The following is a 22,837-nucleotide window of genomic DNA, read 5'->3' on the forward strand; positions in this document are numbered from 1 at the left end:
CCAAAGAGTTGGAAAAGTTTTTGAGAAGGATAGTCCAAGAGCAACTCCCCTCTGGAGAAAGGTTGCAGCCAATGGGGTTTTTCGGCTTGAAGCAAGGGAAGCCAAGGATGTACATGACAGAAATATATAAAAACTTGCAGAATTCAATTATGGATTGAGAAGTTTTTTCTCCCTGTTTGATAATATTAGCATTCAGGATCTCAGAAAAAAATCCATGGGTATTTTTTTTTAATGTTTGATTGACTAGGTGCCATCAAATAGATTTCAACTCTTAGCAACTGCACAGATAATTTTATCCATGATGATCTATGCCTAATAGCAATAGCAATAGCACTTAGATTTATATATCGCTTCATAGTGCTTTACAGCCCTCTCTAAGCAGTTTACAGAGTCAGCATATTGCCCCCAACAATCTGGGCCTTCATTTTACCCACCTTGGAAGGATGGAAGGCTGAGTCAACCTTGAGCCTGGTGGGATTCAAACTGCCAAATTGCAGGCAGCCGGCAGGCAGCAGAAGTAGCCTGCAGTACTGCACTCTAACCACTGTGCCACCTTGCCTCTAACCTCATACTTTGGGACTTCTAATGGTGCACCTATTATCACGTAACTCAGTGGTGGGATTAAAATAATTTAACAACCAGTTCTCTGCCCTAATGACCGGCTGGGTGGGCATAGCCATGGTGGGCCATGGTGGGCATGGCCAGAGGGTGTGACAGGCAGTACTACACCTCCTGCACTCCCCTGGGAGCCAAAACAGGGCACGTAGGGACTCCTGGAAGGGGTGGGGGGGTAGGGAGAGCCAGCAATTTAACAACCGGTTCGCCTGAACTGGCCCAAACCGGCTGAATCCCACCACTGACATAACTGTGTCTTTTCACATTGTTGTTGGGCATCTCTTTCTTCTCTTTCCTTCCACCTTTCCCAGCATTAGAACCTTTTTCAGGGAGATGAATCTTCACATAATGTGTCTGGGCAATTTGAGCCTGGTGATGTTCCTCTACAAATAAATATATAATTACCGTATTTTTCGGACTATATGACGCACCGGAGTATAAGATACTCCTTAGTTTTTGGGGAGGAAAATAAGAAAAAAGCTGATTGGCAGGTGGATGGCCTCCCGGAATAACCCCAATCAGCTGTTCCCAGAGGTGAACTTTAGCAATAGGTTCGTTGGTTGTGAGCTCTGCGCCTTGGGTTTTTTTTTTTCAGCCTCTCAAACGGAGGTTTCAGAGGCTTTTTTTCAGCCTCTGAAACCTCCCTTTGAGAGGCTTTTTTCAGCCTCTGAAACCTCCCTTTGAGAGGCTTTTTTCAGCTTCTGAAATCTCCGTTTCAGAGGCTGGGTGGGGCTACATTCGGTATACAAGACACAACCAAATTTTCACCCTCTTTTAGGGGGAAAAGTGCGTCTTATGCTGTGAAAAATACGGTATATTATTGCATTTTACTTATATTGCATTTGCTTTTTTATTTATATTTTTTTTGAGACCGCTTCTTCCTCAAGTGCCTTTTAGCAGAACTGTCTTTGCTGGGGGTGGTTTTCACACATACATCTGAACTTTTTAATATGTCTGTGTTAAGATCAAATCCTTTGTCAAAGAAAGACTATGGAGATTTTTCTCAAGTGACATAACATTTTAATTATCACACATGTCTTTCATTTCCCATTATTTCTGTCACATATTTACTTTTGCATTTCCCACTGGACTTTTCAGTTTGTGCACCCCATGGATTTTTTATTTGTGTGATTCGGGAAACTTGGAATTTTTCATATTCCCTGAAAGGTTGTTTCTTTTCCCTTTAATGTATATTGGCAGCAGAGGAGGATGTTATGAGAGAAGAAAGAATAATCCAAGATATTACTCACCTTTCCCCCTTCTTTTAATGAATATTCCACCTTCTTTTCCAGACTAACATTCCATCAGTCCAAAAACATATCCTGTGAATCAGATTAGAATGTTTAAGTTTTCTGAATTTCTCTTGCAGACGCAAAAATGCTCCAGGATTGACAGGCAACGACATTCTATAGCTGCCACTATTTGCAGATATGGGAAATTGATGGGAATACCTCCTAAGGCCGTGATGGTGGCACACGGAGACATATTGGTGGGCACGCAAGCGTTGCCCTAGCTCAGCTCTGGCACGCGGAAGCTGCTTTTCGGACCTTCCGGGCCCACCGGAAGTCAGGAAACGGGCTGTTTCCGGCCTCCGGAGGGCCTCTGGGGGGGAGGAAGGCTGTTTTTGCCCTCCCCAGGCTACTAGAAAGGCTCTGGAGCCTGGGGAGAGCAAAAAAAGGGCCTACCGGGCCCACAGGGCCATAAGCAGGGGGAACACGGGGGGTGGGGGTCGTGTGCACATGCATAGTGGGGGCAGGGCACATTGAATTATGGGTGTGGGCACGTGCACACGTGACCCCCCCCCGTGCTCCCCCTGCTTTTGGCACATGACGGCAAAAAGGTTAGCCGTCGCTGTCCTAAGGGGAGCTAGCTTTTTCAGGACATGTGCATTTGTATCTTTGTTCACTTATTTCTTTATTAGAATTATATTCAGTGTTTCCTCCAGAACCTCAAGGCAGCATGAGTAGTCTTTGTTAGATCGGCGCAGGGAAAGCAAGACGCGACCAGCTCTGGTCCAGTTCAGTACTTTATTCAAGCACAGGAAAAAGACAAGCGGCTGGGCTGCCGGAGCTCCTTTTATACGCTCCGGCCGACTCAGCCGCCCACTGACAGTTATTTGAATCTCCCGCCGGAGGATTAGCCAATCCCCGGCGGGTGCCCATATAAGGACATAACACTCCTCCCCCCTTAGTCTGAAAAATGTCCATCACAGTTAATATACGTTACGAAGTCACGCAAGTAGGCAGGGCGCCTGCTTGCCCGAGATGACCTGCGCAGTTCAGTCTGAGCTTCGCCGCCGGCCTGTGCAGGCGAAGCTCCTGTCCTTCCCGGCTCCCCGGTGGGGGTGGCCGGGGCTCCGGCCGTCGAGTGTGCGGGATCCGTCCCAGCACCTCCGGCCGCAACATCTGGAAGTTCGTGCTGGAGTCGCTGGTCCTTCCCTCGCCTAGAGAATCTGGAACCTCGCGGCTGGACATCGTTGCTGTCCGGTGGGTGCCGTCCGGAACCCGGTAAGTCCATTGGTGTCTCATTGGGCTCCCGTGGCTCCCGTCGCTGTCGCTGTCCCGTGTGGTCGACCTCGCCGGGGTGGTGTTCGTCTCCGCGGCTGGGTTGGAGCTGGTTGGCTTCGCAGGGTTGGTGCTGGCCGACCTCGCTGGGGTGGTGCTGTTCGACCTGGTCTGGGTGGTGTGCGCCTTCCTTGCTGGAGTGGTGCTGGCCGACCTTGCAGGGTTGGTGTTGGTCGACCCGGTCTGGATGCTGGTTGGGGTCTCCCTTGCCGGTCGGTCGCTGGCCGGCTTGGGTTGCGTGTTGTGCGCCTCCCCCGTGTGGTTGTCCCCGGTCTACTTGCCTGGAGCATTGGTCTCCCTGGCAGGGCCGTTGTTGGTCCTCGTCGCTGGAGGGGTGCGATCCTCCCTCCCTGGGTGGGTCCCGGTCTACCCCTTGACTGTTGTGGCGGTCCCTCTCCATGGAGTGGCGGATGCCCACCTTGCCGGGTTGGGGATGCCATCCCTCTTGTGACAGGTCCCGGTCTACCGCTCTGGATCGCCGATGGGTGAGTGCATGGGGATGTGCTTGGCCGGCCTCGTCGGGGTGTCGGTGGCCTGCCTCGCCTGGGTGTTGTAGGCCTGCCTCGTCGGGGTGTTGTAGGCCTACCTCGCCGGGGTGCTGTAGGTCTGCTCCGCCGGGGTGTTGCAGGCCTACCTCGTCGGGGTGTTGTAGGCCTACCTCGTCGGGGTGTGGTAGGCCTACCTCGTCAGGCTGGTTTCCTTCCGATCCCCTCCACCTTTTCCGAAGCTGGTCGATGTGCCGTCTACAGACCTGTCCATCTTCCAGCTCGACTCGGTAGGACTTCGGGCCGGTTGTGCTTTCTATTCTCCCCTTTAGCCACTTCGGAGAGCCGTTGAAGTTAAGCGCAAACACCAGGTCTCCTATGGTGAAGGCGCGGAGCGGCCGGCTGGCCGTTGCTGTCACTTCAGGGTTATACTGGGGGTGCAGCCGGTCCAGGGGTGACCTCAGGCGTCTGCCCATTAGTAGCTCAGCTGGGCTCTTCTTGGTGGTGGCATGCGGGGTGATGTGTTGTGTAAGGAGGAAGTTGTCGATCCTCTCTTGCCAGTCGCCCGGACCCATCTTGGTGAGCGTCTCCTTGGTGAGTCTCACCATGCGTTCCGCTTGACCGTTTCCGGCTGGCCTGTAAAATGCGGTGAGGGCGTGGCGGATGCCCTGTCCCGCCAGGAACTCTTCCATGGCCTTGGATGTTAACTGTGGGCCATTGTCAGAGACTAGGACATCCGGCAGCCCGTGTGTTGCGAATAGGCGCCTGAGTGCCCTGATGGTGGCTTCGGAAGTGGTAGATGCCATGGGGATGACCTCTAGCCACTTGGAGAAAGCGTCCACAACGATTAAGAGGTAGTGCCCCTGCATTGGACCCGCGAAGTCAATATGGATCCGTGCCCATGGGCTGCTGGGCATCTCCCACTCTGACACTGGGGCTTGGGCGGGGGCGGGACGTACCTCTTGGCACGGGTCACATCTGGCGACCCACTCTTCAATGTCCTTGTCCAGGGATGGCCACCAGACGTAACTCCGTGCCAGTCCTTTCATCCTTACGATGCCCGGGTGTCCGTTGTGGAGCGTCTCGAGCGTCTTCTTCTGTAAAGCGCTGGGAATCAGCACCCGGTCTCCCCATAGGATACAGCCTTTCATGGTGGACAGCTCCTGTTGCTTCCGTGCGAAAGGGCTGAACTTTTCTGCCGGTTTTTCTGCTGGCCAGCCTCGCAGGACCCAGGATCTCACTTGCCTGAGTATGGGGTCCCTCTGGGTATGGGTGGCCACATCTGCTGACGTCACTGGGCAGTCTCTGTCGGCGTCGATGTGGAGGAGGCTTATGGTGGGTGCGGGGTCTTCTACTGGCTCTTTGGATGGGCACCTACTCAGGGCATCTGCGTTCCCGATGGTTTTGCCGGGCTTATGAATGAGTTTGTATGAATACCCGGCAAGGAAGATGGCCCAGCGTGTCATCCTGGGTGACATGTAGCCGGGTGTGGGTTTGTCACCCGCTAATAGTCCCAAGAGTGGCTTATGGTCCGTGATGACCGTGAAGTTCCGGCCATATAGGTACTCATGGAAACGTCTGACTCCAGCCACAATGGCCAAGGCTTCCTTGTCCAGCTGGCTGTAATTCCTCTCGGTGCTGGACATCGTTTTAGAGAAGTAGGCGATGGGTGCCTCTGATCCGTTGGGTAGCTGGTGGCTGAGGACTGCGCCAATCCCATATGGTGAAGCGTCGCAGGTCAGCAGCAGAGGAAGCGTCTCGTGGTACTGGATCAGCACGCTGTCGGAGGATAGGAGTCTCTTGATGGTTTTGAAGGCGTTTTCTTCCTCTGTTCCCCATCTCCACGGGACCGCTTTCCCCAGCAATCGATGGAGTGGCTCAGCGGCTGTTGCCTTCTGTTTAAGGAACACCGCATAAAAATTTAGCAATCCCAAAAATGCCTGAAGCTCGGCTTTGTTTTTGGGGGCTGGAGCTTCGTGGATTGCCCTGACTTTAGCTTTGGTGGGGTGGATGCCGGTGCCATCTATGAGATAGCCCAGGAACTCGACCTCCTGGACTCCAATGATGCATTTGTCCCTCCTTACTCTCAAACCCTTCTCCTTGAAGCGCTGCAAAACTTGTTTAAGTCGCTCAAGCAGCTGGGTTTTTGAGTGCCCGGAGATCAACACATCATCAAAGTACGGCACCACCCCTGGAATGCCTTGGAGAAGGCGTTCCATCATTGATTGAAAAATGCCTGGGGCTGCGCTGACTCCGAATTGGAGGCGGTTGCACTTAAATGCGCCCCTATGGGTGACAATCGTTTGCGCCTCCGCAGTTTTTTCATCCACTGGCAATTGCTGGTAAGCCTGGGCCAGGTCCAGTTTTGCAAATATTGTCCCACTCCCAAGTGAATGCAGCAGATGTTGCACCACTGGGACTGGGTATGCGCTCTGCGACAGGGCCTTATTAATCGAACATTTATAGTCGACGCAGATGCGCACAGATCCATCATGCTTCATGGGGGTCACAATGGGTGTCTCCCATGCTGCATGATCGATTGGTTCCAACACGCCCTGGGCTATCAGCTTATCTAGCTGAGCATCTACTTTGGGCCTCAGGGCAAACGGAACTCTGCGGGGCTTAAGCCTAATGGGGGTAATTGTCTTATCAAGATTAAAGGAAATGGGCTTCCCCACAAATTTCCCCAGCTTACCGTCGAAGACTTCCTTGAACTCTTCGAGGAGGGTGTCGAGTTCGTCCTGACGAATTTGGTTAACCCCTACTATTCCGAGCCCTAGTGGCTTGAACCACTCCATGCCTAGCAGGGTTGGGCGGTCGTGCTCGACGATGGTGATGGGGAGGTTGCCTTGGAATTCTTGGTAAGACACGTGGAGCGAGGCTCTTCCCAGGACTCCGATGTGGTTTCCTCCGAAATCCACCAGCCTGGAGCGCAGGGGTCTCAGGTCTCTCTTGCGGACGTCTGGCTTGATGCGTTTTAAGTTTTTCCAATCCATGATTGAGTAGATGGAGCCAGAGTCTACTTCCATGGAGCATGGGGTCCCTTCGAGCAGCACGGTCGCGTGGCACTTGGTGGCGGTGTCGGCGTCGTCGGAGAGGTGTATTGTGGTTTGGTGTACTGCTCTCCTCCGGTTCCCGTCGCTCTCACCCCGTCTGGATTGGTAGGAGGATCGTTTGGATGCCCTCGCGTTGTCCTCCCGGTTTTCGCGAGGGCGGTGGCTGGAGGGCTCTGGGGCTGGTTCCTCAGCTCTGCACGCCTCTGCAATGTGCCCTCTCCTGTTGCAACGCCGGCAGGTTGCGTCTCTCCATTTGCAGCTGGCTCTGGCATGGTCCCCTCTGCAGCTGGCACAGCGCTCCCCCTTGTAACTTTTTTGGGCGGTTTCCCGCCTTGGGGGTCTGGATACCTTGTGTACGGTGGATTCCTCCTCCGACTCTGATCCCGCTGTGGAATCCTCAGTTGATGATTGCGTTGTGGAGCGAATCTTGTGGATTCCCTTTGCTCTGCTTACTGCGGCGGCCGCTCTCTCCGAGATTTCGGATGCGGTGGCTTCCTCCACCACATCCTTGAGCACGAGTTTCTTCCTGCTCAGGAATTTCTTTTGCAGGCCTCTGTCCCTCATGCCGAAGACCACGCGGTCAGCGATGGCGTTGTCCACATGATCGAACTCACAGCTGGCTGCGATTTGGCGCAGGGCAGCCACGAATTCTTTGACGGTCTCACCTTCCTTTTGATCCCTCTGATGGAAGGTGAAACGGTTCGCCACTGGTGTTCCAGTTGGGGCATAGTGTTCTTCCAGGATCTGTAGCAGGTCCGTCCATGGCACTTCTTCGATGTCTCGTGGTGCGACGAGATCGATTGCCATATCGAGGACTTCGGATCCACAGTTAGCCAAGAAGATGCCCTTTTTCCGGTCATCATCGGCATCCCTGATGTTGTTTCCTCTCAGGTATTGCCGAAATTTGACCACGTAGGATTTCCACTTGTCCTTCCCTGGGCGGAAAGGAGCAAGGGCTGGCAAAGTGACTTCAGCTGATGCCATGCCTCTGGAAATCCCTACAAGGTGACTCAGTTCTCAGTGACTTAGCTCTCTGAGGTTGGCTTGTGCCACGAGGTTCGTCGCTTGGTTCAGTTCCTTCGTCGCCAGTGTTAGATCGGCGCAGGGAAAGCAAGACGCGACCAGCTCTGGTCCAGTTCAGTACTTTATTCAAGCACAGGAAAAAGACAAGCGGCTGGGCTGCCGGAGCTCCTTTTATACGCTCCGGCCGACTCAGCCGCCCACTGACAGTTATTTGAATCTCCCGCCGGAGGATTAGCCAATCCCCGGCGGGTGCCCATATAAGGACATAACACTCTTGCCTCACAATAACAATCTTGCGAGGTAGGATGGGCTATTATTAGCGGATGGCATTGTTACAGGAGCCAGGAGACCACAGTGCTATTACAGAGTAGTAGCTTGGCTGTCAAGGTACCAGCTCTGTTGTAGGATAAGCTTGTATGCTTCCCAGGGTGTACCACAGGAGGGTAAACTGGCTTTGAATCAGAAAGAAAGATGAGGCCCCATCCCTCCCCGGAGCCACCTCCCAAACAGGCATTGCAGCAAGGAAGGTTCAATGCTGGCAGGAATCTGGCTGCTTGCATGGAGCACCAACTTGTCTCCCTACCAAAGTGGTACCTATTTATCTACTTGCAAAAAACATGCTTTTGAACTGTTAGGTGGACAGAAGCTGAGACGAGTGACAAGAACTCACTCTGACATGCAATGCTGGGACTCGAGCTGCTGGAGCAAAGAACATTACCAGTATCCCAGTATTATAAAGCCACTGAACCACCATATTTCTGTAGGATGGGCTGAGAAAGAAAGATTGACTCAAAGTTACTTAGTGAGCTTCTGTGGTTGAGAGTAGACTATGGATATGGTCTCCCTGGTTTGTTTGCTTGTTTGTTTGTTTTTCACATTTAGAGACTGCTCATCTCACTCACAGAGAAGATCCAGCCCCTTAACTCCTCCAGCACTTCCACCTTCCTCTCTTATAACTGCATTGTGTTCTTAAGTCTTGAAGATGTCACAGCAGCGGCTAGTCCAGAAAAAAAAACAACCCCTGACAATATTATTTAGAAATCCCAAAGCACCAATTTAAAGGAACCGCGCTGGCTGCTAAAAGATTCCCAGACCATGTCCAATGTGCAGGTGATAACTTTGAAAGCCCCAAGCAGAAGGAATTTGACAGAGAGCCTCCCATATCACATATCTGCTTGAGTGTGTACTGTACATTTGCAGAAGGATCTTTTATCTGTGTATCGCATTGAAAGAATGTGTAATAATGCAACACCCTTTTTTTACAACACCCTTTCTCCAAAGACCCATGGGGCAAAAACGGGGGTTAAATTTCTGTAGCAAGAGAAGGCCTAGATCCGTGATGGCAAACCTATGGCATGCGTGCCACAAGTGCCACGCATAGCCATATCAATGGGCACGCGAGCTCAGCTCTGCCAGCTGATTTTCGGGTCTTCTGGGCCCACCAGACGTAGGGAAACAGACTGTTTCCTGCCTCTGGAGGGCCTGGGGTGGTGGTGAAGGCCTGTTTTTCTTTCTCACCTGGCTATAGGGCCTCTCTAGGAGTCTGGGGAGGGCGAAAATGACCTTTCCCACCCCCCAGACGTCCTCCGGAGGACCTCCGGGTGGAGGGAGAAGGCCGTTTTTGCCCTCCCCAGACTGCTAGAGAGGCCCTGGAGGTTGGGGACAGCAAAAAACGGGCCTTCCGGTCCCACCAGAAGTTGTTAAACGGGCTATTTTTGACCTCCAGGGGAGTGGGGAAGGCCGTTTTCGCCCTCCCCAGACTCCTAGAGAGGCCCTGAAGCCAGGTGAGAAAGAAAAATGGGCCTACCGGGCCATCGCATGCCAGGAGCGGGGGGGGGGCAGGGGGCACACGTGCGGGGGTGGGGTGCATAGAATTATGGGTGTGGGCACATGTGTGTGCGACCCCCCCTCCCCCCCTCCTGGCATGCGATAGCAAAAAGGTTAGCCATTGCTGGCCTAGATGGTCATTCAAATGTGGGTTAAATATCTTCTTTTCAACTTCTGTTTCGGTTGGATGGTCAGACCAGTTATTTTGCTCTTGTGTTCATATTTTTGTTTGCTTTTATTTCTATCTTAGGCTGAGAGCCCTTGCCAAATGGAAAGTGATAAACAGCTCAATAAATAAATAAAACTCAACATCTATCTAGACCCCGAGAACCATTAGTACAAGGTGGGCCGTAGTGCATTGATAAAGAAAGCACCTGTTTGAGAAGAAGTTAGTCTGGGAGGAAGAGAGAGAGGCCTGGAGCTGACCTATGATGTTAAAATCTGTCTTAGGGCGTGTACGGTATTAGAAGAAGCTCTTAGCATCTCCTAAAGTCAAGCATTTGGCTGCAATCTCTGGGCCAAAAGACTGAAGTCTCAAAGGGTCTAAAAGTTAATGAGAGGTGACAGAAATCTGCAAAGAGTTTACACATAACTTGGAGAGCTGGAAGAAGAAGCTATTTTCTTTCTGAAATGCTTCCCAACTATTTGCTTTTTTAAATAGCTTAGATCTAATCCAGCGGCTGCAACATCAGCACTGCTTTCAAACGGAAAATCATGGACACATGCGGTTCTGCAAGGGGAACTTGGAAGGCAGATCCAGATTGCGTTCTGTGGCACAGCATTGTCTCGCTCTAAATAAAAACACAAATGTCGTCTTCGACCTCTCCTGAATGAGGCTGGGCTCTTTGGAAAGTGACTTATCCAAAATGGTCTCCCAAGAAACGAGGGAGATTAGAAAACAGCAAACAAGCAAGCAATAAAATTATCTGCCATTCCTCTTGGCATTAGCAAAACCCAGACTGCCTGGTGATTACAGGTAGTCCTTGACTTACAACCACAACCAGAACTTCGGTTGCTAAGCAATATGTTGTTAAGTGAGGTGCGCCCGACGCTATCACCTTTTTTTTACAGGGGTCATTAAGGGAATCACAATTTAAATTTCTATTCTTCCGCCCGCTCACCACCCGTTCTCTCTTCGCTTTGGGTCGGGGGCTGGGACCCAGAGACGCGCCATTCACTGAAGCCCCAGAGGTGCCGCCTGCTCACCGCCTGCCTCAACCAGGTCGGGGAATGCACCATTCCCCGACTCCAGCCTTGCTGTGGAGCCGCCGCCCGCTCACCCTTCGTCACGCGGCATGTCCTACTCCTTACCTTTTTCCTGCGGCTGGCTGCCAGGGAAGGTAAGCGCCCGAAAGTTACCGGAGCTGCTCTCCTTCTTGAATGTGCCGCCACCATCGTCGCCCTGGTTCACACGCCGGCTGCGCAAGCATACACCCAACCTGCCACTGATGAATGAATGAAATAAATGGTGTTGCACAGCCGGTGCATGGACCAGGGCGGCGATGGTGGCAGCACATTCAAGAAGGAGAGCAGCTCCGGTAACTTTTGGGCGCTTGTCTTCCCTGGCAGCCAGCTGCGGGAGAAAGGTAAGGAGTAGGACACGCCGCGTGGCGAAGGGTGAGTGGGCGGCGGCTCTGCGGCAAGGCTGGAGTCGGGGAATGATGCATTCCCCGGCCCGGTTGAGGCAGGCGGTGAGCAGGCGGCAGCTCTGGGGCTTCAGTGAATGGCACGTCTCTGGGTCCCAGCCCCCGACCCAAAGCGAAGGCAGAGCGGGTGGTGAGAGGGCGGGGCAAGGCCGGAGTCTCTTTTTGGGCGTGTTGCTTCTGCCTGTTGGGCCACTTCCTGACGCTGGCAGCTCTGCAGCCAGCCGCTTTGCTTTTTCCCTCTTTTTCCTCATGGGAGGCTTGCGTGGTGGCACCAGCAGAAGCGCTGCGGGGAAGTGGCCCAACAAGCAGAAGCGCTGCACCCAGAAGGAGAAGGGCAAGAGGGGCCAGTGTGGGCTGCAGAGGCTAAGGCGGGTGGGCGGAGTCTCCAGCTGCCATCGCTACCAGTTCTCCAAACTACCAACCATCATCGCTACCGGATCGGCCGATCTGGTCCGAACCGGGAGCATTTCACCCCTGGTTTGGCTGCCAAAGGCACCACGGGCTGGTCCTTTGCTATTTCCAGGCTGGGCCCGTGGACCAGATTTAAGCACCCTGTAGGCCGGATCCAGCCTGCGGGCCTTGAGTTTGACACCTCTGCAATAAATCTTTATACCCATTTTAATTGCCTGGATCTCCTGATTTCCCTGGCTGGCGCTTGGCAGTTTTTAAATGGTCATAAGTCAAGGACTACCTATACTATGAATCTGGGTATGTCATCAGCAAATTGGCAATACTGATGTTTTTAGAACAGACATTACACACGCTTTCCCTGGGGATAGTTTCAACGGATTATAGGATATAGGCAAAAACCCACGGAGGGCTTAGTCTGAAAAACATGTTTGCTTGTTTTAATCCTTTCAGCGTGTGACAAAATGGAAGTTCCTTAGAACATTTGCTAAGTGCTTCACTGATGTATAAACATGACAAAGCCCATAAGGATTTTTTAAAAATGCCAATTTCTCCTGCAAATGGCACCAGAACAGGGTCTTAATCAAACACATCTAAAGAGTTTGGGATGCCTGCTACTCATAATACTGCAGTTGTTTTTAAGGCGAATGTCACATAAAGCAGATAAAAACAACAGATGGTTAAAAAGCTCTATTGAGAAATCGTTTGTTTGAGGCCACTCAGTGTATTCTTGGCTTAAGTGTCTGCAAGACAGAATTTGTCTGAAATAAGCAGAAATTATTATTTGGATCGGGCACCCCCTTCTCTTTTAAGTTCAAGGTTGGCAGTGTATCATCGCTAGAAAACAATCACAACTGTCACGTGAAAGAAAACAAGATGCAACGCAGGTCCAGGGAATCAGACCAATTTACAATAAATAACTAAATATTCAAGTAGCCAAGAACAACCACCAAGAACGCCTTTAACTCAATGTGATGGAATGTGTTCTGTCCCCACTACACGTTAGTCTGCGTGGAGCGCGACATGCAGCCAAACCCCTCTGTTTTCAATAAAACAGACCGTGTGCGTAGTTCTGAATGCTTTATTGAAAGAACAGGATATGGTGAAACGGGGGAAAATAGGAATACATACAATGAGAATCAAATACAAGACAGGCAGTATTAAGTTACTGCTGAACATAACAATAAATACAAGCAATTTAAATCTCAGCAGCGATGCTCTGTGTGTGGGATGTGGGTTTGTCCTTGGATGACCATGTGCCACAGATTAAGATGGATTCTTCTTGTGCTTCTGCCTCCTGCAAATGTGAAAGGAAATGGAGTCTGGCTTCCCAGCGTGCCCTTGGTTTGAGAGTGCTGGCTGATGGGTAAAATGGGTTGGGTCAGCTTCAAACAATATACTTGGTATTTTGTCTCTTTGGCCACTAGTTGGGGCTAGAGCGCAACGACAGTATATAAAAGTTACCGTATTTTTCAGAGTATAAAATGCACCTTCCCCCTCTCCCCTAAAAGAGGGTGGAAATCAGAGGTGGATTTCAGCAGGTTCTGACCAGTTCTGGAGAACCGGTAGTAAAAATTCTGACTGGCCTCACCCCCATCTATTCTCTGCCTCCCGAGTCCCAGCTGATTGGGAAGAAATGGAGATTTTACAGTATCCTTCCCCTGCCCTGCCCACCAAGCCACACCCACAGAACCAGTAGTAAAAAAATTTGAAACCCACCACTGGTGGAAATGTTGGTGTGTCTTATACGCTGAATACAGCCATTTTTGGCCTCCCGAAGCCCCGCCCCACTCATTCAATTTTTGCAAAAAACAGGTCTGCTTTTTTGCCCATTTTTCGCAAAAACAGGGGCGTTTTTGCCCTCCCCCAGCCCCCAGGAGCACTCTGCAGGCCTCCCAAATCCTCTGCACACCCCATTTTTTGCAAAAATGGACAAAAAATAGGCTGGTTTTTACCCATGTTTGCAAAAAATGGGGCACGCAGAAGATTTGGGAGGCCCGTAGAGCGCTCCTGAGGGCCAGGGCGGGCAAACCCTTTTTGTTTTCTTACCTCTTCGGAATCTTGGTGCGTTTTATACACCGGTGCGTCCTATAGTGCGAAAAATACGGTATATGCCGGGGCATGACAGAATGTATTCATCACCCATGCATGGAACCAAGCAAAACTCTCCTAAAATTTGTTTTTGGATTCCTCCAATCAAGAAACGATTAGGGTTTAATAGTTGAATATTGGCACCAGCAGCAGAGTGAATGTGGAGCAAAAGCCACACGGGAAATTCTGATTTGCACAGCTTTTGGATGGGAAATCATATCCACCATTTGACTCTTCCCATCAGATTTATCACCCAAGAAAGAGAGGAACGACATACAAGCTGAGTACATTCCCAGCCCTAAAGTTACAACACATCTGAACATCGGCCACTTTTCTTTGATACATTTTTTAAAAGTTTAGAAATCATGGATGTAGCGCATGTTCCCCAATGGGAAATTTGTTGGTTTCCATTAGATGCAGTTGGATTGCATTTCATATAGAGTGGAAGAGATTTTGGAGGTTTTCTGATCCAACCCCCTGCCTAGGACCAGAATTTTTATATCATCCCAGACAAAGAACTGTCTAATCTCATACTGAAAATCTCCTGTGACAGAATACACACATCACATTTCAGGAGACAGGCCATTTTACTGCTTAATAGCTCCATCAGGAAATTTCTCTTTATTTCAAGTTTAAATTTTTGTTAAGCTTCCTCCCATTGGTTCTTATCTTATCCTTGACTGCTATGGAAAATAAATCTTATATTGGAAGACTGTTTTCATGCCTCCCCTTAGCCTTCTCCTTTTGAGGCTAAACATACCAAGTTCCTTTAACCACTTTCATAGGATTTAGCCTTCAAGTCTCTTATCATCCATGTCACTTTTCTCTGCACTTGCCAGTTCCTCAACATCCTTTTTGAATTGTGGCAACTAGAACTTTACATAATCCAGATGTGGTCTGACCAGTGCAACATAGAGTGATACTGTCATTTAATTTGATCTTGATACTATTGGATGAAGCCTTCTAACACTGTACTCTCTTTCATGGCCTTACAAAAATCCTGCAGTCCTTAACAAAAGATGAACAACATGAAACCCAGGCTTGTTCTTATATAGGATTATCTATCTCATAGATAATCTAGACTAGGGGAGACATGATAGCAGTGTTCCAATATCTCAGGGGCTGCCACAAAGAAGAGGGAGTCAAGCTATTCTACAAAGCACCTGAAGGCAGGACAAGAAGGAATAGATGGAAACTAATCAAGGAGAGAAGCAACCTAGAACTAAGGAGAAATTTCCTGACTGAACAATTAATCAGTGGGACAACTTGCCTCCAGAAGTTGTGAATGCTCCAACACTGGAAGTTGTTAAGATGTTGGATAACCATTTGTCTGAAGTAATGTAGGGTTTCCTACCTAGGCAGGGGGTTGGACTAGAAGACCTCCACATTCCTTTCCAACTCCTATTCTATTCTATTCTATTCTATTCTATTCTATTCTATTCTATTCTATTCTATTCTATTCTATTCTATTCTATTCTATTCTATTCATAAAAGACTTCAGGTCTCACGATGAGCCCTATATACAACATACATAGTGATTACAGTAGTGGCCAAAATTGTGGAAACCTTTTGGGAAAAGCGTATTTTCTAAAACGAGCTAATAACACCATTTTTTTTTGGGAGTAGTAGTACCCTAAAGTTATATATTTATTTATTTTATCAAATTTATATGCCGCCCTTCTCCCGTAGGACTCGGGGTGGCTCACAGAATAATAACAATAGAATAATACTAAAACAAGCCAATTTAAAATCCCCAATTAAAACCTCACAGCAGATCAGGGAATTTGCTGAAAAAGCCATGTCTTCAGGTCAGCGCAGAAAGTGCGGAGGTCGGGGGCTGTCCGGAGCCCGGTGGGTAACCCATTCCAGAGGGTTGGTGCGACCACAAAGAATGCCCTCATCCTAGGGGCCGACGGCCGACATTGTCTGGTCGACGGCACCCAGAGGAGGGCAGTCCTATGTGAGAGCACTGGGCAGTGGGAGGCCGGTAGGAGGTGGTCTTGCAAGTACCTCGGGCCCATGCCATGAAGGGCTTTATAGGTGAGTACCAGCACCTGGTCAATGGAATATCAATGGAAAGATAATTTAATCAAGAATGTAATGCAATAACTTTTATGAAGGATTTGCTATTAGAATAGCAGTTACAGTATAAAGAAGAAAAGTGAAACACGTAGAAAAAACGAGATATACAAAAATTATCACATCAGTTAATACTTAGTTGGGTAACCTTTAGCATGAATTACAGCCTTACAACGCCTTCCCATGGAGTGAACCAAGTCTTTTAGTTCTGCAGTTGTTATAAGATTGAATGATTATTTCTATTAACTGGGTTTTATTGCTGGGTCGTTTCTGACTAACAAGTTTCTTTAGTCGGCTCCTTAGATTTTCAATTGCGTTAAGGTCTGGGCTATTCCCAGGCCATTCCAGCAGTGGAATATGATTATCTTGAAACTCGCCTCCCAAAAAAGTGAATTCGACACCCCTGGTCTAAGTAGTTACAGCATCAGGAGACTTGCGATTTCTACTCCTGCCTTCGGGATGAAAGATGTCTGAATGACTTTGGTCCAGTCACTCTCTCAGCCCAATTCAGCCCACAGGACTGTTGTGAGGAAAATGGAGGAGGAAGGAGTTTAGGTATGTTCACCGCTAATAAAGGCAAGATAAAAAAAAAAATTTAGAACAGGTACAACACCCTTTTTAGATGCAGGAATAACCTACCACTCTTGGCTTGCTGAAAGTAAATTGCATCGCTTTACCTGAACTTTATCTCAGAGTGTGGCCGTGTGGGTGGTGACGGGAGCGACATGGCGCTCCCATGTAACACCTCTCCTGCACGAGCTGCACTGGCTCCCGGTGGTCTTCCGAGTGCACTTCAAGGTTTTGGTTATCACCTTTAGAGCGCTCCATGGCTTAGGACCTGGTTATTTACGGGACTGCCTGCTATCACCAATAGCCTCCCACCGACCAGTACGCTCCCATAGAGAGGGGCTCCTCCGGGTGCCGTCGGCCAATGTCAACTGGCGGCCCCCAGGGGGAGAGCCTTCTCTGTGGGGGCACCTATCTGGAACGAGCTCCCCCCGGAGATACGGAGGATCCCGGATCTGCGTACCTTCCGTTGCGTGCTCAAGACTTTCTTATTTCATCAAGCTGGCCTGACCTAAGTCTTTCCCCTTTTTAAATGGAAATTTTAAATTTGGTTTTAAATTATTGGGGTTTTAAATTTGTTCAGCCAAATTATTTAATTTGTTTTATTTTATTTTAAATTTTGTATTCATATGTTTTATTCTATGGCTGTTCACCGCCCTGAGTCCTTCGGGAGTAGGATGGTATACAAATTCAATAAAATAAATAAATAAATAAATCTGGGGTAATAATGGATGGCGATGGTGTGTTCCCTCAGAGAAAATGGTTATGTCTTCTTGTTTTTGGTTGTTATCCGAGGCAAATGTGTTTGCCTCTGTGTTTGAAACGCAAAGGAAAAGCTTGTACTATCTCCTTATTCAGAGATACGTTTATTAGCCTTTTGACCTCTCTGCTGTCCAGTGAAGCCACTGTCTCTTTAAAGGCATTGTAAAAAGAAGCCAGGAAAAAAAGATAACGAGAGCCAACACCACCATTAAAAAAATATTCCTCTTTATTTGCAAATATACTGCACAATTACAGTTTTATACATTTTTAGTACTTCATATAATTAGTATAAATAATAATGTATTACATATGTTTCTACATGTGCACAAAGACACAATACTTGGTTCCTTTGGTTTGCTATAAAACGTCTCAAAAATGATAGCATATAATCCTAGAAATTTATGGTCAATTAAGTTTGTTTTGCTCTAGAATCATTCTTTCATTAACATGAGGATTCTGTGGGAGAATTTATTCATCAGATTATAGGCAGAGATCGCCTTAAAATCTGAAGAGATTACTCAAATGGAAACTATTACTTTGTCCTCTTCTTTCACTACTAATACTTAACTTGTGGCAGATGCCCATTGCTTTGAAATGATCAATTGATTAATCAGTAAAGTTATACTTAAGTGTCTGCTTCTAATTACCCATATTTGTATTCTGTGCCAAATAACGAAATACCAAGCCAAAAAACCTTTAATGTTTATACTTGGAGAAATACTAGATTTCATTTTCTTGTGGGAAACAACCATGTGTAAAACGTGAGGCTGTGATCCTACAGGTAGTCCTTGACTTGCAACTATGGTATTTGCCTAGCGACCGTTCAAAGTTATAGCAGCATTGAAACAAAATGGCTTACAACCAGTCCTCGCACTTAACAGCCATCCTCATGGTCATGTGATCAAAATTCAGGCACTTGGCAAACGGCATGTATTTATAACGGTTGCTGCATCCCCAGGTCTTGTGATTGCCATTTGTGACCTTCCCAACCCAGCTTCTGACAAGCAAACTCCATGGGGGAAGCTGGATTTGTGCCAAACAGGTCATAAAATCAGATGCAGCTCATTTAGCAACCACCTTGCTTGCAACGGAAAATTCTAGTTCCCGCTGTAGTCATAAGTCGTGGACTACCTGTATTTACCGGAATTGGACAGGAGGTGCCTGTGAACTCAGGGAATCTGGGTGAAAGTTTTAGACTTCAGCCATTCTTGGGGTGAACCCTTCCATGCAATTATCAGCTTTGATAGTAATATTTATATTTACAGAGCAATCCTACCCGTTTCCCCAAAAATAAGACCAGGTCTTATTTTCTTTTGGGTGCCAAAATAAGCATTAGGGCTTATTTTCAGGGGATGTCTTATTCTTTTTCCAAGTACGGGAGGCCCACTTCTTTTGCTTGTTTGTGGTGAGTCCACATGCTGTGCCAGTGCCACCATAAAGCGGAGGGTTGGAGCTGCCTCACACGCCCTGCCCCAGTTTACCTCAGGGCTCCCACAGCCAGGCCAGCCACACACTATCTACTTTACCTTGTGGCCGCAGCAACAACACACCACTCAGCCTCCTGCTCCATTGTGGCCGCGAGCGAGCAGAAGTGGGCCGAGGGCCACGTGGGCTCCTGCTGCACATGGCTGCGAGGCAGGTGTCAGGGTGTGGATGGGCTGGCTGCGGCGGCCTTGAGGTAAGCCGGTGCAGGGCACATAGGGCAGCTCCACACCCCAGCGTAATTTTGTGGCCACATCACTGAGCAACCAGACAGAATGGGTGGGCAGTGATGCAAGTTCTTAAGTAGGGCTTACTTTTTTGGGGGGCAGTTTATATTAGATGCACATGTTAAAAGCATGCTAGGTCTTATTTTCAGGGACACAGGGTACAAAAGGAAAAGATTGTAACAAAGGAACTGTGTTTTCCAAGCATTACTCGTGTCATTCCAATCAAAGTGCCAAATGGAAAGATGTTATCATATTAATATCCTTTTTGGCTTTTAAAATGTGGTCTCCTTAAAGAAATGAATGATGTCTAATTTTAGGGTATGCCAATGAGCTGAAAAAGTCAGGACTTCTTAAACTCCACGTCTTATCAATTTGTACTGTTGTATTAATTAAGCCATCCTTCCAACAATGCAACTAAACCACAGAGCTTTCTGTAAATACACAGGGCTTCTCCAGTGGCAGAAATGTTGAGAGGTTCCCTCTCTTTTTGGGAAGCAAAATTATTTACCATTATTTCCAATGGAATTTGGCCTCAGCATTGCATAAGCATCCTTGGGACAGTGGTTTTAACAAGCATTTACTACCCAGCCACTGTTTTATTGCAGACATGTTAAACTACAGCTTAAAAAGAGAGAGGAAAAATATACCTGTGATTGTCTTGTTATAGTGTTACAAAATAGTTGATTAAATTGGCATTAATAAAATAGCAATGGCATGATTTAAACAGAGCATATGTTTAACCTCTATGGCAACCAAGAGGGCTTGATTTCATAAACACACGTAATCTTTCCATTTCTAATTCTGGTTTATATAATCTTCCCATCAATTGTCCAATACAATTCCAGACGTCTAATTCAATTGGTTCATTATTGTACTGTTGAACTCTTCCTTACAAGAGACCTGCCAGTAGGAAGCAGGAGTGGACAGTGGAGCTCCAGTTAAAGACTTTCCCTCATCAGGTGCCACTAGCAGGAGACACAATGATTAAGATACAAGAGGCAACTGGGAGGGACCCATCTTGCTGCACTATTACAAGAAGAAACACTGAATTAATTACAGATAGACTAAATTGTAAGTTATGAGGTTTGGAAATACTATTTCAGACTGTCCACAATGAGGATATTTTGCAGGTAAATTGTTTAAATCTTATTTTGCATCTGGTTCTATGTTCAGGTGCATACAGCTAAAATAATTTCACTGGTGAAGAAGGAAGAGTCAAATTCAAACAGAAGAAAAAGTGTTGGACAATAAAATATTTATATAACTTTATACATTATCAGTGCATGTTTAAAATAGAGTACAACTTTTTAACAGTGCAATCTACAGACCGTTTCAGCCACAGTACTGTGGCCAACATCCAGGTTTCTTTGCCTGGAGTGTTACACTGATGCATCTGGAGTATCCTTGCCTCTTTCAGAACATTTGCTATTACAGATGTGAGATCGCCCCTATTGTGCTGATATTAATCTATTGCATGATGCAGATAGACCTGATTCGGACAGCTGACCTCCCATGGTCACATGACCACATTTTGGGTATTTGGCAACCGGCCCACATTTATGGCTGTTTGACGTGTCCTACAGAGACATGACCATGATTTGCAACATTTTTGCTGAAAATCAATGTTTACTTCTGCTTCGGGATAGAAATGCCCCATAGCTTAACCATCACCTATTCACTGAACGACCATTGCAAAAAAAGATCTTAGAATCTGATTGGTTATGTGGGTGATCTGCTTTACAGCTCTCATGACTTACGACCATAATGGGTAGGTTCCCATTATGGTCATAAATTGAGGACTAGCTCTAGTGCCTCAAGCATCAATGAGGGATCGAATGATTGAGTGCTCCAACTAACCAATTCTTGCATATTAAGGGAAACAGCGATACAGAAGCTTTCTTTCGTAGCAGAGCAAGTTTTAGTGGTTTCCAAATAAAAGGAAGATTATTATTTTTTTCTAGAGAAAACATTCAAATACACAATTTTCAGTGGGACATTCTAGTTACAAAGACTTCCTCTGGGAGATAATCACTTGTGCTATGCTGAAAGATTTTGCCGCTTTTCTGTTGCTATTAGTTCTCATTCAATTTGATGAAAACCATTTTTTTTCCCTCCAAGGAAAAAGGAATTTCCAATGAAATTTTTATAAGTAAATTCTTGTAAAATTCATATGTCTACTCCCACAAGAAATAGTAATAGTCATTCTCTTGGGTGTCTTTGAAGGAGTATTAGATAGGTTCGTGGAGGACAGAACCATCAAAGCTATTCATGATGAAGATGCAATGTTACCCAATTGAGGCCAATATGTCTTTAGGGGAAGATTGGTAGAAAAGGCATTTTTCTATCTCTTCTTTGTGGGCACCTGAGAGGCAACTGATTGGCCATTGTAAGAAAGTTCTGAATTAAGATGACTTTGTCCTGTTCTTTTGATGGGTGTTCCATTGTACAGCCAGCTCTCCAGTTCCTGCTTCCTACACTTTCATTAAATCCAAAGGAAAGGCACTGTAGTGGTACTTCGGTACTTGACTGCTTCAAAACTCATCGAATTTCATTTTCAATACATTTTGATGTGAAAATGTCTCAGTACTCGGCCTTTGTTTAGTCTTTGATGCATGCTATCAGAAGAGGGAGACGGCCATGAGAAACAGACAGGAAGTCAGCCATGCTGGGAAGGTCATTGGAGGAGGCAGCCATAGAGGGTGAACAGGAAATTGGCCATGCTGGGAAAGTCACTGACATAGGAAAAGGGAAAGTCAGAAAGTTCTTCCCAAAACAAAGGATCACATTGTAGGTCATGTGGTTTGTTTGGGACTCATCCTTTTTAGTATCTGTCGCAGCTTCCAGAACGAATTAACGCTGAGTACCAAGGTACCACCGTATGTTAATCCTCTTGTAGGGCTTCTTCAGATTGGGAAGTGTGGGCAGGTAATAAAAGTAAGCTCAAAAGGACCCCAATAAGTTCCCCCCAAAATTCCCAAGCACCCTGAGAGGCAAAGAAGCCAGAAATCTCTTTGACACAGGAAGACACTGCAAGACAAGACTTCAACATAGCATCATGAATAACCTTCCTTGCCTCATTGTTTGTCTGGGCCAAAATGTTTACGGAAAGGAATGTAGTAACCCTCCTGACACATAGTCTTACAATCCACTTATTTTTTTTCTACTGCTAAGCTGAGGTGCGTGCAAATAAGCTGGCTTAAGTGACCTATGGATCACAACCCAACCCCTTCTCACTCTTTCCAAAGCAGAGGTCCTTTTTTTGTTTTTTAATGATTGCCTTCTTCAGATGTTCTGGAGTCTTCTGGTATAGTCCTCTGTTTATAGTCTTCTCCAGATCCAACGTCCACATCCTGGTAGTTAGCAAATTCCTGAGGTAGTGGAAACTCCTCTGCTGATGAATGAGTCCTGTGTCCAAAGATCCTCTCTTGCAGCTCAGCAATGTCATTCCTGATATCTGCCATCATCAACAACAAGAAGTCAAAGGAACCTGGTGGCCCCTAAAAAAAGGAGAGAGTGGCATTACTTGTCTTTCATTGAAATGGGCACTTCGTCCATTGAACTGGATATTTTTTAGATAGGTTAGCTTCCACTCCCATTATCCCCAGTCATAAACTAGGCCCCAGGTATTTGACTGCCAAGGCTAGTAGCAGAAACAAAGCAATTTTTCAAGACCATCTTATTTTGCCTTAACTATGCTGGAGTAAAAAGCAATTTCCCAAACACTCATCTTAACTAAGGTCAATTTAGCCCAGTCACTTTTATTTATTAATCAAATTTATGTAGCCTCCCATGTTAACAAAAGCAACTTTGGATGGCACACAACAGTCTCTGCTCTGCTTTTCCCGAAACATAAATCTTTCTCTAGATATTTGAAGTTTAACTTTCACTTAGTACCTCTAAGTATCATTGAAATCAACATACACACTTATTTTTACAACTAAATTAAAAAATAATAATTCAGATTTAGATCAATCTATACACCGTTCAAGAAGTGTTCCAATGCTA

General features: G+C 47.2%; 1 protein-coding gene across 3 annotated transcripts in view; it reads right to left on the reverse strand.

Moving 5' to 3' along the window:
- Positions 1-17,331: 17,331 nt before the first annotated feature.
- CCBE1 (collagen and calcium binding EGF domains 1) overlaps positions 17,332-22,837 on the reverse strand; it is a 186,823-nt gene continuing 181,317 nt past the window's right edge. For 2 of the 3 annotated variants that reach the window (XM_034442497.3, XM_087885620.1), the window contains exon 11: positions 17,332-22,329. In XM_034442497.3, coding sequence (XP_034298388.3) covers positions 22,099-22,329 — 231 coding nt within the window. In that variant the 3' untranslated portion in view covers positions 17,332-22,098. The remainder of the gene's footprint in view (positions 22,330-22,837) is intronic. The other variant, XR_015732067.1, reaches the window with a different exon arrangement.

The sequence above is a fragment of the Pantherophis guttatus genome, chromosome 2, assembly GCF_059756535.1.
Source record: "Pantherophis guttatus breed Tessera chromosome 2, ASM5975653v1, whole genome shotgun sequence".
Classification (NCBI taxonomy): Eukaryota; Metazoa; Chordata; class Lepidosauria; order Squamata; family Colubridae; genus Pantherophis; species Pantherophis guttatus.